General features: G+C 33.1%; 1 protein-coding gene across 1 annotated transcript; it reads right to left on the bottom strand.

The window, feature by feature from the left end:
- Window positions 1-6437: 6437 nt before the first annotated feature.
- On the bottom strand, window positions 6438-10740 carry LOC109162815 (probable galacturonosyltransferase 11). Its single transcript, XM_019311507.1, has 2 exons — window positions 10149-10740; window positions 6438-8168 (listed from the first exon to the last, which is right to left on the bottom strand). Exons 1-2 carry the CDS (start codon window positions 10302-10304, stop codon window positions 6714-6716), a joined length of 1611 nt encoding a protein of 536 aa, XP_019167052.1. The 5' UTR covers window positions 10305-10740; the 3' UTR covers window positions 6438-6713.
- Window positions 10741-17380: the final 6640 nt, after the last annotated feature.

The following is a 17380-nucleotide window of genomic DNA, read 5'->3' as shown; positions in this document are numbered from 1 at the left end:
ATGACCAAATTTCCATTATTTCATTGGAGCCTTACTTTAGGACTAGAAGTTCTATAATCGCGCATCAGGCCTGATATTTGCAATGAAATTGCTAGCAACATTTAGTGCTCTTTATGCAATGAGATATTGGAATAGTGCTTAACATATATTCTCCAATATCTTCGAGATACAATGATTTTAACATTTATGTGGAAAACTAATAATATGGTATTTGATAGGCTACATGGGTAGTAACTATTTTGTTTGATCCCCATGATGCTAAGTCCCAAACTGGTTATATTATTTTTTTACCCTCAAAGCTCTATATGTAGGATTTTGTTTTTATATAAAGTATAGATTACAGAATTTTTTCAAAATAATTGCAGACAAATGAGTCATATATTATTCAATTAATTGAGTGATACTTTTTCACTAATCTTATAATCAAATAAATGTACACTTTCAAATATTAAAATTTTTTTATAATTTCATCTTTAATTTTATTATCTAAATATATATAATACAAAATTTTATCTGTGCATTGTACGTGTAATCTACTAGTTAAAGAAAAAAGCTTAAGTGGTTTAATCATTTAGTTGTTCCCCAATCGTTATATCGTGCACCCATTTTGGGTACCAAAACCCATTCAGCAAATGAATGTCTCCATCAACTACCCATCCCCTTTCTCTTGGCAACTCAGGAATAAGTGTTTCTGAAATTGTTTTGGCTTCATCACTAGAGGATTGTTTTGGGGATGCCATGCGTGGACGGTGGATGGATGGTAAAGAGATAAGGAGTTGAGAATCCTAAGTAATGAAGCATATATATAATGATGCTTCATGCTTGATGCTTGGTTTCAAATTAAAGACTGCAAGTTAAGGGTAAAAGCTTAACTCCCGTTGTTTAAATCATTCTCCTCAATTCAAATCAGGCATAACCATGGGATAGTACATAACTCCCGTTGTTTAAGGGTAAAAGGTTAAAAAAATAAATAAATAAATAAAAAATAAATAAAAAAATATAAAAAAATAGAGGTGGCGCTTTTAGGTTTTCTTTTTCTTTTTTTTTTTTTTTGTTTCAATTTCGATATCTGTATTTCGGTATTCAAAACAATTGATACCATTCGGTTTAGCACCATAATTCAGTTCGATTTGAAAATGTTCAGTTTCAGTTCGGAATTAGTTCGATTCGATTTAAGAACTCCAATTTTCAACATTTCTTAATTTTCCAAACACACACACTACCAAACAATACATATTCACATAGTCCAAATCCAAAATCTAAACATTATATAACAAAATAGCAATTCAAAGTTCAAACACACTACTAAGTACTAATTACCAAACATCAATTGTTGTTTTTTTTTTTGCCCAATCGAATCCTCAGTTGGCTCACTTGGAATGTTTTGTTGACAAGATGAAGAATTATCCATCTGTTTAGTTAATATTCGGTTGTTATACGGACTGTGTGGACTATGGTCATAAAATTGTGTCGTTAAGTTTTAACAAATTCCATATTTTTGCTGTGTTCAGAATAAAATGAAACTACAGTATATCTATAATGAAACTGAATAATGTGTCTCGCATATTGTGTGTATATTATCCAATGTTGAAAAAATCGCTAGGCACTTGGTGACCGCCTAGGGCGCCTAGGCGGGCGCCTAGAGCGCCTAGCCGGGCGCCTAGGACGCCTAGGAGGCTGGGCGCCTAACGCCTAGGCGCCGATTAATCGGCCTTTAGGCGCGATTTTTGCAACAGTGATATTATCAAATGAAATTGTAATTGAATTGAAACGACACTTTAGTTGTATTGAAATGAAGCTGCTGTATGTATAAAATGAAACTAAATAACATGTCTCACACACTAAGTGTTTAGTAACATAGTTAATTTATTAGCCAATTTTGGCTTATTTGATAACTATTAGTTGTTTGACTTGGTTAAACATTCAATATAAGTGTCTGATTAATTAGCTTTTTGTAACAATTTATTTCTTCAAAATTCTAAAATTCAAAAAAGCTGCTCAAAGTACCTTTTTTGATAAGCTTTTTGAGAAAGTCATTTTGCATGTAATCAGCTATCATGTAACAGTTAATTTACCAAATATCTTTCTACAATCAGCTAATGTTATCAAATAATCAAACTCACTAACCTAATCAGCTAATGCTATCAACTAATCAAATTCACTAACCCAATCAGCTTACAGCTATTTACTAAATAGCCCATAATGAATCAAACCAAAAATCAACCACTTTCATTACAAAATAATTCTAAGATACAGTTATTCATTTATTTTATACTAACTACTCAAAATATGCTTTCGAAAAAAAAAAAAATACACAACTTGTGCGTTGTTCTATACTTTCTCTTCTCTAACTACCGTAGCTCAAAGAGCTCAAAGAGTCAATACCTCACCACCGAAATTTTAACTACTACAGTTTAAAGAGTTAATATCTGATCTCACCACCGAAATTCGATCATATGACCTTCCCTCAAGGGGAGCCACAGAGGTGCCGCACCAGGTGCTTGGCACCTGCAAGCTGTTTTAAATACTTGTTTTGCAAGAATAAAAACTCCCAAAAGACCACTAGTGTGGTTCCTCTAAATAGTGCAACAATTTCTTAAAACATTTATATATAGATTTGCAAAAGCGATAATGAAATTTCATCAGCCAAAATCCATTTCCTATGCCCTTAATCCGATACACAAATCCTTTCTATTGTATAAGAATCATTTTCCATTTCCAAGCTATATTAAGGATATCTGTGGCTGACATCTTTTGTATATGATTAATTCTAGTTGCATTCCTTTTATGTAGCATTGTTAGACTGGTTGTTACAACAACCCGCTAACTACCTACTATCTTCCCTCCCTTGTATGCTATTTAAAGCTGATTATTTTACATCAATAATATAAGTTCATAATCTATTAAGCTATAAAAAGGAACTTATAGAAGAAACCTTTCAACGTCAAAACTTTGCTACTTCTATAACTCTCTACAATAATGCAACTACAAATTTGGGAGTTTGAAATGAGGGAATGAATAAATTACCAATGTGGTGGTTGCAGCATTTTAATATGTGGCACAATCCTGGATATATGCGCTGCTCTGATTCACGTAGCGTTCCCACAGGTTTATACCGGCCAATGTTCGAAAATACACAATTGGGGTGGTGAGTTATATGGTGTATTTTTTGGGTGTGTTGTGTATTTTTTTGGTATATTTGTACATTTCATTGTTGTGTTTTTTCCTAACACTATTGGTGTCTTTTGTTAGTACTGTTGGTGTATTCTGTCAAGTGATCGATATAAATGACCACTATAATTACCATAACACCCCCCCCCACACGCCCCCACACACTTACCAAGACGCGCTTAAATCTTCAAATCTTCAGAAATTAGCCGCTGCCTTTAAATTAAGCAGAATGGATGATGCTGATATGGCCGCACCGCTGCACCTAAAGCCTCTGCCGCATTTGAACCTTTTTCTATATATATATATATATATATATATATATATATATATATATATATATATATATATATATATATATATATATTTATATTTATTTATTTATTTATTTATTTAAGATCATATGAGAACACCTGCTTAGGTGAGAACTTGAGAACAAATCGTGTGCATCCATCTAATATTTTTTAATGGTCTAGATTAGATTAAGTGTGTGCGAACACGCATTAAATGTGTGCAAACGCGATTAAGTGTGTTTGCACATATTTATTGCGCGTTCGCACACACTTAATCTAATCTATACCATTAAAAAATATTAGATAGATGCACATGATGTGTTCTCATGTTCTCACCTAAGCACATGTTCTCACTGGAATCCTACCCTATATATATATATATATATATATATATATATATATATATATATATATATATATATATATATATATATATATATATATATGGGGTCCGGATCAGGTGAGGACCTAATCTTAGGTGAGGACGTGAGGACTAATCTAATCCATTAAATCAGAATGATGTATGATTGAGATTAAAAGAAACAAATCACACGGATTAAGAAAACAAATCCCTTTAAAATATTAAAATATATAAATTTAGGGTAAATCAGTCTTATTAAAATATGTGCATTCCTATACAAAATGTTGTGCATTCCTATACAAAATGTTGTGCATTCCTATACTGAGTGTTGTGCATCAATAACTTCATTGTTGTGCATTCAAACCCCGCCAAAAAATCATACAGTGAACATCCAATGTTCTACGATGCATTAAACTATGTGCTATAATGCACAACTCCCTAGCCTATAGTGCACAACTTACAACACTAGGTTGCACAATCAGCACACACGAATGCACAATCGTACTACCCAGGCATTTATACATATACACGAAAATTCAAATATAGACAATATTATACTCAAAAGAACAAGCGAAAAAAATAAAAAATACTGATTAGTTTGCATCGGCGAACACTCAATCAATGATGAAGAAATCGCGGCTCCAAATTGCAACGGTGATGATCCAAGAAAATAGGAAACCAATTTGGTCAAGGATTATACATGCGTTCACACTTAAAAAAAATAGAAAAAGACACTATTATCCCACTTTAACAAAAAAGATCAATCCATGTCATCTCAAGAACTCAAATCTGGACCATCCAAATAAAAAAACAAACGCACAAGATTAGTCCTCACGTCCTCACCTAAGATTAGGTCCTCACCTGATCCGGATTATATATATATATATATATATATATATATATATATATATATATATATATATATATATATATATATATGCGATTTATAATTTAAAAAAACAAATAATCCCAACCACAAAACTAGCACAAAGGGATTTAATTTATAGAAAATTAATCTCAACCAAACTTGGTACGAAACCAAGAACTCGAATTTATTTATATCAAATAAAAAAGAAAACGAGAAAGGATTTTATAATTTTTAATATAAACCCAACGAGCAAGAAAGGAGAAGAAGGAAAAATTTGAGTCGTGTGTACTCACACTTTTCTTAAAACCGATTCGTTACCTCCTGATGGTGCTAGGAGCATTGTAGTGTCAGTCTCCCGAGATAAAATAGATTACAACTTTAGTGTTTGAGCACTCAAACATAAAATCCGGTAAATTAGAACCAAAATCGAGCGATTAGATATTTTATCGGAAGTGTGGGTATAAATCAAAAAGATACGGAGTATGTTTTTCGTGGAAAAAGGAGGAAAAAGGACAAAAAATTTTATTGTTCAAAATTAGCAACAAAAATTATGTCCAACACCTAGGTGTTTATATAGGAGATTGAAATTAAATTGCACTAATCAATGACACATGAATCCAATTTAATAATTGGATTATTAAAATGTTTGAAACGGTCATACTTATTATTAAAATAATATTTATAGTTACGAAATTGAGTACAATTATTTCATACGGATCATAATAACATGTTTTAAAATACCTGAGTTACCGAGAATTCCGTATATTCAAAAGGTAAATTAACTTTTCGGAACTTTCGAAATTAATCCGAATAGTCACAACCATTCGGAACTGTCTGAATGGTCAAAGCACCATTCGGTGCTGCCACCTTCCAAAAGTGCAATAAAAGCACTTCAAATTAAAGTGCTTAATTAAGTAATTAGCACTTTTATAGTGCTAATCTTAATCTTAATTAGCGCTCTTCAAAAGTGCTACACAATTAGCACATAAACTTAAACTTAAGTTTTGATTTCTCATAAAAAGGTTCACTTTGAGAATCAGTTTCTTATTCACCTATACCCATTTTAAGTGTACGATATATCACTTTCTTCGTCTTACTACGAAGAACCCAAATCCAATTTGACCCGACTTAAATCAAATGTAGACCCGACATATATTTATACTACAAAATAGCCACTTACTGTTAAAATCAACAAATAAAGAAATTAATATTTGTTATCCAAATAAAATAATACATTTTATTTTATTATTAAATATTGCAAAAAAAAACATCACATGTGAGAAAATAAGAAAAGAAAAAGACATTTTACGTTAGTTGGAGATCGCATCATATGATGATTTGGATGCATACTTATCAAATACAGAGTAATAGTCTTACTCAATGGGTAAAATTGTTACAAATTGCTAAAACCATTTCGTGCCACTAAATCGACCGCAAGGTTATTGACACGCACAAAGAATTTAATTCTCAAAACTTTTAATGAAATCCTAACAAATTTCTCAAACTTCAAACTTAAAGCACCAAGAAATGCTTGCTTTCTAGTAGCTAATATACTTGAAAATACACGACCGCAAAATAATAATACTGCACGCGCCAGCTAGGCGCATCAGCAACGCACCTGCAAGCTGTTTCACCCCGTTTCTTTCCAATTAATGGGGCCCACCAAAAAAAAAAACAAAAAAAAAAAACCTTGTTTTGTGGGAATAAAAACCCCAAAAAAACCCACTAGTGTAGTTGCTCTAAATAATGCAACAATTTCTTAAAACATTTGTATATAGATTTGCAAAAGCAATAATGAAAATTTCATCAGCCAAAATCCATTTCCTATGCCCTTAATCCAATACACAAATCCTCCTATTGTATAAGAATCATTTTCCATTTCCAAGCTATAAAAAGAACTTATAGAAGAAACCTTTCAACGTCAAAACTTTGCTACTTCTATAACTCTCTACAATAATGCAACTACAAATTTGGGAGTTTGAAATGAGTGAATGAATAAATTTACCAATATGGTTGCAGCATTTTAATATGCGGCACAATCCTGAATATATGCGCTGCTCTGATTCACGTACCGTTCCCACAGAGGTCTATACCGGCCAATGCCCAATTTCAGCCACGGTTTCATGTTCCCGTTGAAGTGAATCACGGCCGCGCTTTCTATCAGTCGATTATCGATGTTTAGGTCGTAACCCAATCCCAGAACGTGCCATCTCCTATCCAGCGGCTCGGTCAATCCATAGAAGGCTAGTAGGGCCGGAGGGAGTGTCCCGAGCTCCCAAACGGTCCCGTCAGCGTTTTGGTCTAGCCAGTAGTGATACCGTTCGGTCACGTTTTCTTTCCTCCAAGAAATCAAGTCGAACACGTTCACGCCGAATGCCCACCCACAGGCCTGCGGGTCGAACTTGGAGCTGATGAGCGGGTTTGAAAAGTTGACGTACTTGTAAAGGCGGTGAAAAGCTTCAAGACAGGTTTCCACGGCTCCGTTTACGTTCCCATGCAAATCCAATGAGAAGAGAGGCGTCAGATCCTTCTGGACCACCACATCGTCGTTGAGAAAAACTACCTTCTCCAATTGGGGATAGATTTCGGGGACGTAAAAGCGGAGGTGATTCAACAACGATGTGTATTTCGGGGTTTGGAACTTTGGGTCGATATCCATGTCCCGAGGCCCTCCAAGATAATATTCCCGGGAGTCTGTGTCTTGTAGCTGCTTAACCACGGGAGAGTAAGACGCATTCAACCACGTGAAGTCTTGAATGTTTTGCACTTCTATCGTAGACCCTTTAAAGTCATTGCTAAGGAGCCAAGCCTGCATTGCCCCGTAATTTATCCCATCCGTGACGATATGGAAAACAAACTGCTGGGGATGATCAGCGTTCGAAACCGTCGAGTTAATAACAACCGAAACTCCCAGCAGATTATCTGAAAACAGGCAGAAGTGGTACAAATTATTGTCCACTAACCGAGGAGAGTTTCTTTTCTCGTCCGCAAGATCTTGAAGCGACTTCTTCTTAACCCAATCCGTCGTGAGCTTAACTTCTAGACAGTGCAAGTTTTTCGGTAACGATTCGGTGCTTAACAGTCCCAAAACCGTCTTTTGCACAGATGCAGCATTCACACGCTCTTCGAGAGCTTGAATATGCGATTTCATCGTTATCATTGTGGTCGCTATATCGTAGTGTGCATCCTGTGCCTTGAAAATTAAAGACGAAAGGGTTCGGATGATGGGCTCCGCTTCATCTAAAGAGATCGGCTCGTCCCTCATCGCAGCCCTCGAAAGCAAAAATTGGCAACTTCTTATCTTCGAACTAAGCTGCCACGCAAGATGAAGATTATTATGCTCCTTCGCAATAACTACATAAGCTTTGGCAAGTGTCATCTGCTCTGTTAATTGTCTGGCATATGATCTAGCACTCAAAATTTCTTGCGTAAAATTAAGATGCTCATGTATAACCTGTTCATTTTTGGAATCTCTATCCTGAAAAAACAGAGAGGAAGTCGTTAGAAAGCGATAAAAATGTAAGCCCGAAACAAAAAGAAGAGAAGTTAATTCAATTCCTAAATACTCACTCTAAGGAAAAAATACGAGGAATAATTCATAATCAAGACCTTAACAATAAATTCATAGCATATTGATAAGCAGTTTAACAATTAAAGCATTTAGATGAAATGAAGGATATAATTTAATAGGTCTGCAGCCTGCAAGTAATTTTTCATTTCATTTTTTTTTTTTTTACAACAGACAATGGAAAACTTTGCCAATATTATGATATGCATTGAATGGATAAATTTACCAGTTAAACTTAATCATGACTATTTCTATGTTCTCCATGTCAGACCTAATAACTAGTTCATGTGAATATCAAAATACTGCGGATTATTGAACTCAAATGATTTACTTTGAAGAGTATGAGTACTTCTCCATCATTCTCCACTCTTTAATCCACACCAAATAAAACTAGTAAGAATACTACTAATCCCACCCACCCCCATAAAAAAAAAAAAAAAAAAAACCTTTAAAATCACTAATAATGACAATCATAATGCAACCTGCTATAATTACTAGTTTTAAATCAAAATATTCGAAATCATTAAACACTTCAAAAGTTATAAAGTGATTTACTTTTGCACTTCATCATCAACAATGGTGTTGAGTTACAACCATGCTTGCGATTCTTGCATGATTTGATGGCAACCTTGTATTGGCAATTTGGCATTTCCTAAAGGGTTTGGTACACTGGGTTTCAGTAACAAATGCTTGATATAAGATTTGCCCGCACGGATTTAGCTCACTGGTTCAATAGACAGTATTTGGGAGAAGAAGAATTGTTAAGATTCATCAATATTTTTTCCCTTAATAAATAGCTAGCCACAAGTCATGGTAACTGATTGTAGTTCAGTTCCAATAAAAACAGAAAATTAATACGTAATTCCATGAGAAGTGGCTGAAGAGAATCACTCCAAGGCAGCCAAGCATGGGAGGTTAAGGGGGATGTGCATTTAGGAAATAGATAACCTCGGGCTGAAACAGATAATTGGCTGCAGAAGGAAGTTGTTATTGGCAGAAAAGAACAGCCTTTTCGGGTCCAAATTATCCTCAAAACAATTGGGTCCAAATTATCCTCAATTTTCAGTCAAAGAATTAGGAATATAGGGAAAAACTTCAAGCAAGAACTCAGTATCTACTAGGCACGAAAGGAGAAGAGAACCTGGCCGGAGCATCTTCTCAAGATAGCTTTTCGCTTGAAAGGATATTGACTACTACTGGAAAATCGGCTTAAAACCTAGTCGTATACAAACAAATTTCTATTTCATTCCAAGATTGGATGGAGTTCAAGCTCAAGTTTCTTTAACAGATTAGCCAAGCCAAACCCCAAACTGCAAACCAAAACACAAATTCTGCTCGTACAAATTTACTTCAACTCATCCTAAAGACTAATAACATTAGAAAAATTCGATTCCATCTCCCAGTATAGCAACACAAGAGAAGCAATCTAGCCAATATTTGGAGTTTCATACTAATAAACATCACTGATATAAACCAGATACTACCTTGTAAAAAATCACATATTTGCACTTTGCCCTTGCTAAATCAATGTTTAAAAGCAAAATTTCCACAGTGAAGGCTAGCAAAATGGTAATCGAGAAAGACAAATAGCCATCATAGCATTGAGTTTGCGTAATCATAGTAACTTATACATATAGTACAGAGTTAAATGCAGAAATATGATACTAAACACCATTGCTTATAACCATTCTACTCCTATCACAGAGAGAAAAGCCTCATTGCAAAGCTCAAATTAGATAATGCATCTAAATCTAGACTAGCAATCTAATGAAGGGAATTAAAAAAAAAAATAGCAAACTTTTCAAGTTTCAACATTACGAGATAATAAGCATATCGAATCTAATCAGAAGCCATAGCAATATTCCAGCAAGAAAGAAAACGCAGGCTTACCAAAACTGGCTGTTCTACGTGATCCTCACGATCATGTTTATGATGCATAATAAACAAAAAGAAACCTGCGATCAAGAATATTCCGAGCAGCGCCCAGATCCAACAAGAGAGCCTCCTCCGAACCGGGCGCCGATAATCGGCCGCCCGCCGCCGCATTTTTCAGCGCCCTCTTCCACAATTCACCACCGGAGCAAGAACTCCAACGGACCCATCTCAGAGATTGAATCCACAAAAGCCGCCGACGCCACCAAATCAACAATCCCAAAACGATCCTCCCGCTCTTTTCAGCCCAAAATTAATGATCTTGAAGCAAACCCATATCCCAATTCAATCAAGCAAAACCCACTCTGGGCTGAAAAATCTGGAATTGATCTTTGGCCTATGGGGTTACTGGAGTGCCCAAAGTGAGAAAAATCACAGGAATGAGAAGAAAAAAGAGGAGTGGCGATGGGATTACAGTGTGCGTTGAGAATTTGAGATGCTACTAAAGGCAACTAATAGACTTTTACCATACAGGCATTTGGAAACATGTATTGTCAGCTTATGGAATTTGAACAACGTAGGGATGGTCTCATTTTGTTGGTGTAGTACCCAATTATGCAAATGTAACAAAGGAGGACATTACAGCACATGGTTACCATGTGTCCCTCTGTATATTTACTAAATCTTTATCTTTTATCTTTATTCTTTATTATCTTTATTATTATTATATATAAAGCTTAGGCCAATAATTAATTATATTAAGTAGAAAAAAATGATAGAAATAAAGCTTAGGCCAAGAATTTATTATATTAAGTACTATATTTGTTAATTAAATATTATAAAATAATATTGATGTAATGGTTTGGAGATGAAAATTTAGCTGTAAGAATATACGAATAATATTTCTTTTGGTGTAAAATCTGGTATACATTTAGTTAGGGATGGTCTTATGGGCCGGTTAGGATAAAACATTTTAGAGTTAATAACCAAAATGGTCCTTCGACTATGTTGTAATTACCAATTTGATCCCCAACTATCATTCTTACCCAATTAAGTCCTCAACTATACAATCTTTACCTGATTTAGTCCTCTGTTAATTTATCAGTTTGTTGACTGTTAAAATGGGGGGCAAAACTGTAATTCTATAAGTATTCTCCCATTCTTCCCCAAGTGAAGCAGCCGAGCTCATGAACCTGACTTAATCCAAAGTAATTACTATGCAAGATCACAATAATCAGTCAGATCATCAAAAACTGTGGAGCATCAAAATTAAAGGGTTCAACACATACATGGAAAATTGCAACGGCTTCTACGAGCAGAACCTGAGTGCCGGGGATTTTGGGGGTCTAATGGGCGGTAAAAGAGAGTGAATCTTGGAGAGCGGTGGACTTCCAGAGACCACTCCTAGCCTTTTCCGCTGCTTGGGATTGACTCACACTAAGGCAGCGTCGCTGGAGGGAGGACGTCACCGTTGAAAGGAGGTCGTTGCCGGTATGCTAACGCCGCTACGACGTCGCCACTCCTAGCCTCTTCCGCTGCTTGGGATTGACTCACACTAAGGCCGCGTCGCTGGAGGGAGGACGTCGCCGTTGAAGGGAGGTCGCCGCCAGTCTGCTAACGCCGCTACAACGTCATTGGAGGGAGGAAGTCACCGTTGAAGGGAGATCGTCGCCGGTCTGCTAACGCCATTGCTTGGGATTCACTCACACTAAGGCCGCGTCGCTGGAGGGAGGACGTCGCCGCCGGTCTGCTAACACTGCTACGACGTCGGCGCTGTAACTTCCTCGTCGTCGAAGGGAGAATCTCCTATGGTCAATGTTGCTGGAGGTTGCCGGCGCAGATCTTTCTTTGGAAAAAGAGAAAAGCTTGTAGTATTACCGTTTTGCCCCTAATTTTAACACTTAACAAACATATAAATTAATGGAGGACTAAATTAAGTAAAAATTGCATAGTTGAGGACTTAATTGGGTAAGAATAATAGTTAAGGATCAAATTGGTAATTACCACATAGTCGAGGGACCATTTTAGTTATTAACTCAACATTGAGACAATGGTCAAATAAGCCCTTGAACATTATACAAGGAGGCAATTAGACCTCTGAACATTTAAAAGTAGCAATTAAACACATCAATTTTTTTATTTTTGTGCAATTAGACCCAAAAATTGAATATTTACCTGTAATTGCAGGTAATCTCTTATGTGGCATCATACGTGTCATTTTTATTAATAAAATAATATTTGATTTTAAAATTTAAAAAAAAAAAAAACACTTACTAGTTAAAGGCAGCCATGGCCGGCTGCCATGGCTGCCTTCCTCCTCCTTCTTCGTCTCCAAATCTGGAGACGAAGAAGGGTCCTCTTTCCCTTCTTCGCCTCCAGACCTGGAGACGAAGAAGGAAATGATTGTTATTAATAATAATAATAATAATAATAATAATAATAATAATAATAATAATAATAATAATAATAATAATAATAATAATAATAATAATAATAAAGAGAGAGAGGTTGAAGCTTGAAGCCAGCCATGGCTGCCTTATTCTGTGTTTCTTCTTCGTCTCCAAATCTGGAGATGAAGAAGGTCCTCTTTCCCTTTCTTCGTCTCCAGATGAAGGGAAAGATTCAAAAAAAAAAAAAAAAAAAAAAAAAAAAAAAAAAAAAAAAAGAAGGAGAGAGTGAAGGCAGCCATGGCCATGGCTGCCTTCTTCTTCTCTGGCCGCCGGACGGTCGGCCGGCGGCAGCGAACGACACGGGCAAATAGTTACAAGAAATGTTTATTTATTTAATTATTATTATTATTGTTATTATTATTTATTTTGATTTTTAATTTTAATAAATGCTTTTTTATTTTATTTTTTTAAAATTTGAATACGTGGCAAACTTAAATGATGCCACATAAGAGATTACCTGTAATTACAGGTAAATATTCAGTTTTTGAGTTTAATTGTACCAAAATCAAAAGTTGATGTGTTTAATTGCTGCTTTTAAAAGTTCAGGGACCTAATTGCCTCCTTGTATAATGTTCAGGGACTTATTTGACCCTTTTCCCCTCTCAACATTTTATATATAGTTTTATTGGGTTTGGGTTATGTGCTACATTATTGGGTTAGTATTGGGCCGAATTATTTAGAAAAAAAAAATATGAAAGAAATAAAGCTTTGGTCTAAATTTTTATTGTATTAAGTAGTATATTTGTTTATTAAATATTATAAAATAACATTTATATTGATTTATAAGTATATTTTGTAATTTCTTACACACACACACACACACACACACACACACATACACATATATATATATATATGTATATATATATATATATATATATATATATATATATATATATAATTTCTATTTATTGGTTAAGTTTTTCTAATTGAAAAATAATATGAATTAAATTCATATATTATTATGTAATTGATGTTCAATGATTTATTATTATGAAGTAAAATAATATTTACATTATAATTAAATTTTATATTAAAATATTAAAAGTTATATTACAAAGTCTTAATTTATGTAAAGAAAAATAAATTATTTTAGTGAAGAAATAACACTTGGTGTAGAATTTTGTGTAATGGGTTAAAGATAGAATAAAGAATATACTTAGAATACTTCTTTTGGTGTAAAATCTGTTGCAGAATTTGGTGCAAAGGGTTAAAGATGTGGCAAATTATGTTGTGCATCATGCATGGTGCACACGGATTCAAAAATGATATTGTTTTGACTAAAAACGTGTATCCCACTTAAAAAAGATTCAGTCTCGATTCCCGGCAACAACATTATATTGTGCATAATTTGACGGGAATCGAAACTGATTTTTTTTTAAGTGGGACGCGCGTTTTTAGTCAAAACAACGTCGTTTTTGCAACCGTATGCATCATGCATGGTGCACACTGTTGCACAACATAACGATTGTAAAGATGTTCTTAGGATTAGGAGAAAACATTGGCAATTTATATCCTACACCACGGCGCGCGTTGCACTGTGCGCCTAGATGCAAAACGACGTCGTTTTAATTTTTTATTTTTTTTTTGAAATTTCCCGCCCCAGTGAATGGCAGTAATTTTTTCTTTAAAAAAAACCCGCTGTTCAAAAATGTACATAATGTTATACTAGAATACACATAATTGTATACATTAATGTACATAATTATATAACAAAATATACATACTCTTTTTAAAAGATAATACACATAATCTAACATAATACATAATAAACATAAACTTTTAACATAATATACATCAACTCTTAACATAATACACACAAATTTTCTGATTCGGATGTACATAATTGTATAAAAAATGTACATAACTGTATGAACAAATACACATAATTGTATGAACGAATACACATAATTGTGTGAACAAATACACATAATCTCAGCAACTTCCTACCGCACCTCCCAAAACGACGTCGTTTTGGGAGGCGCGCGGCGCACAGTGTTATGTGCGCCATGGTGTAGGGTATAACGATTGGAAAACATTGTATTAATGGTCTTATTTTGTTCGGGTTATGGGCTACATTAATGGGCAAATTATGCTGTGCATCCATATGCACCATGCATGGTGCATACGGATGCAAAAACGACGTCGTTTTAATAAAACGCGCGTCTCCCCTTTAAAAAAAAAATCAGGTTCGATTCCCAGCAACAACATATGAACTAAAATTCCATAATCGATGAACTATAATTCCATAATCGATGAACTATAATTCCATAATCTAATCTATGAACTAAAAATTCCAGAATGAATGAACTAAAATTCCATAATCTATAAATTAAAATTTCAGAATCGGTGAACTACAATTCCATAATCGATGAACTATAATTCCATAATCAATGAACTATAATTCCATAATCTATGAACTAAAATTCCAGAATGAATGAACAATATAATGTTGTTGCTGGGAATCGAACCTGAATTTTTTTTAAAGGGGAGACGCGCGTTTTTTAATAAAACGACGTCGTTTTGGCATCCGTATGCACCATGCATGGTGCATACGGATGCACAGCATAACTATCCACATTAATGGGTTAGTTTTGAGCCGGATTATTTAGAAAAAAAATATGAAAGAAATAAAGCTTGGGCCAAGAAATTATTATATTAAGTAGTATATTTGATAATTAAATATTATAAAATAACATTGATGTAATGGATTAGAGATGAAAATTTTGGTGTAAAAATATACGGAGAATATTCATTTGGTGTAAAATCTGATACAGATGGTTACAAATTGTCTTAGGGTTAGGAGAAAACATTTTATATATTGTTTTATTGGGTTCGGGTTATGGGCTGCATTATTGAGTTAGAATTGGGCCGAATTATTTAAAAAAATTAAGAGAAATAATGTTTGTGTCCAAGAATTTATTATATTAAGTAGTATATTTGTTTATATAAAATAACATTTATATTGATTTATAAATATATTTTGTAATTTCTAACACACACACACACACACACACACACACACACACACACACACATATATATATATATATATATATATATATATATATATATATATATATATATATATATATATTAGTTTTTTACGCGCATTGCGTGATTAGGATAATGCCCAATGTTTTATTTTTAAATAAGTACTTTAAAGTATATCAAGGCAAGATTATATTGAAATTGTTCATGCATATAGATAATTGAATGTTGAATTTGCATATTTAAATAGGTAATTTTAAGTTTACAAATGCAAGATAATATAGTCAAGATTGGTTATAATTGTCAATAAAATAATTGTATAGGTATGGTTGAAACCAAATACGGGACATAAGGGAGAACAAATAAAAATTAGGGCATAAAATATTAAATATATATACTAATATTGAAGAGTTAACTGCTGATTACCAAACAAGGACATTGCGAGGTAGTTTTCCATTTCAATTTGTTCTGTGATTTAATTACTCTTTTTATCAATAAATCCCTCAATTAGTTAATATGATTGACTTATTTAATTTTTTTTAAAAAAATTATTGTTATTATTATTATTATTAATTATTATTATTATTATTATTATTATTATTATTATTATTATTATTATTATTATTATTATTATTATTATTATGTATACCCTTAGGTCATTTTATATGTTAATCTAAATAGCTAATTTTTTCAAATATCTTTTTACCAATTGTAGATATAATTCGCTGGTCAATTCCGCTAATATAATCCGCTAACACTTACCGCTAACTGCTAATTGGCTCTGTTTGGCAGAGCTTATTTAGGAGCTTATAGCTTATTTTAAGCTACTAATAAGCTATAAGCTCTGTTTGGTAATGTTCTCAAAATAAGCTCATAGCTAAAAATAAGAGCTTATTTTGTAACGCTACATAAGGTAGCGTTTCAAAATAAGCTCCTAGCTTCCTAACTTTTTTTCCATCTTTATCCTTATTATTTTAAAGAAATGACATAATTTACCAATTTCCAATTAAAACTATTTTCTCTTCTCCTTTATCCGCAACTTTTACCGCAAATAATAATAATAACAATAATAATAATAATAATAATAATAATAATAATAATAATAATAATATTATTATTATTATTATTATTATTATTATTATTATTGTTATTATTATTATTATTATTATTATTATTATTATTATTATTATTATTATTATTATTATTATTATTATTATTATTATTATTATTATTATTAGATGATAGATCATGATTATGCTAAAAGTTTTATTTCAAAATGTCAATTTTTTTTTAAAGACAAAATGTTAAATTTTAATATGTAAACAAACTAATTTAAATTTTATGAAGGTGTCCTTTTTAGTCTTTTTACATTTATCAACTTATCAAAAAGCTAATTTTATCAAACACTTTCAATTATAACAACTCTTCAGTTTTCAGCTCCGAGCTTATAGCTTTTCAGCTTCCAGTTCCTTTTCAGCTTTCAGCTCCTTGCTTATAGCTTTTCAGCTAGGTTTGCCAAACAGAGCCATTGTCAAACAAGGACATTGCGAGGTAGTTCTCACTTCAATTTGTTGTGTGATTTGAATACTCTCTTTGTCAACAAATCGCTCAAAGTAGTTAATATGATTGACTTTATTAATGTTTTTTTTTTAAAAAAATTTCATGGTATTAATAAAATACTTGGTAAATAAATATATAGTATTATTTTGTATTATAACTTTGATATTTAATTAAAAAATAGTGCACAAAAAAAATAATACACAATGTAGTGAATATAATCAATTGATGAATTTGAATGTAAAGAATTTT

Source organism: Ipomoea nil, unplaced genomic scaffold (assembly GCF_001879475.1).
Source record: "Ipomoea nil cultivar Tokyo-kokei standard unplaced genomic scaffold, Asagao_1.1 scaffold2957, whole genome shotgun sequence".
NCBI classification, from domain to species: domain Eukaryota; kingdom Viridiplantae; phylum Streptophyta; class Magnoliopsida; order Solanales; family Convolvulaceae; genus Ipomoea; species Ipomoea nil.
The sequence above is the reverse complement of the archived record's forward strand: the minus strand, read 5'-3'. Positions and strand labels throughout refer to the sequence as shown.

Coding starts and splice junctions, on each gene's coding strand:
- LOC109162815 (XM_019311507.1), bottom strand. CDS start 10,304: ATGCGGCGGCGGGCGGCCGATTATCGGCGCCCGGTTCGGAGGAGGCTC. Junction 8,169..10,148: donor ACGTAGAACAGCCAGTTTTG/GTAAGCCTGCGT, acceptor CTGTTTTTTCAG/GATAGAGATTCCAAAAATGA.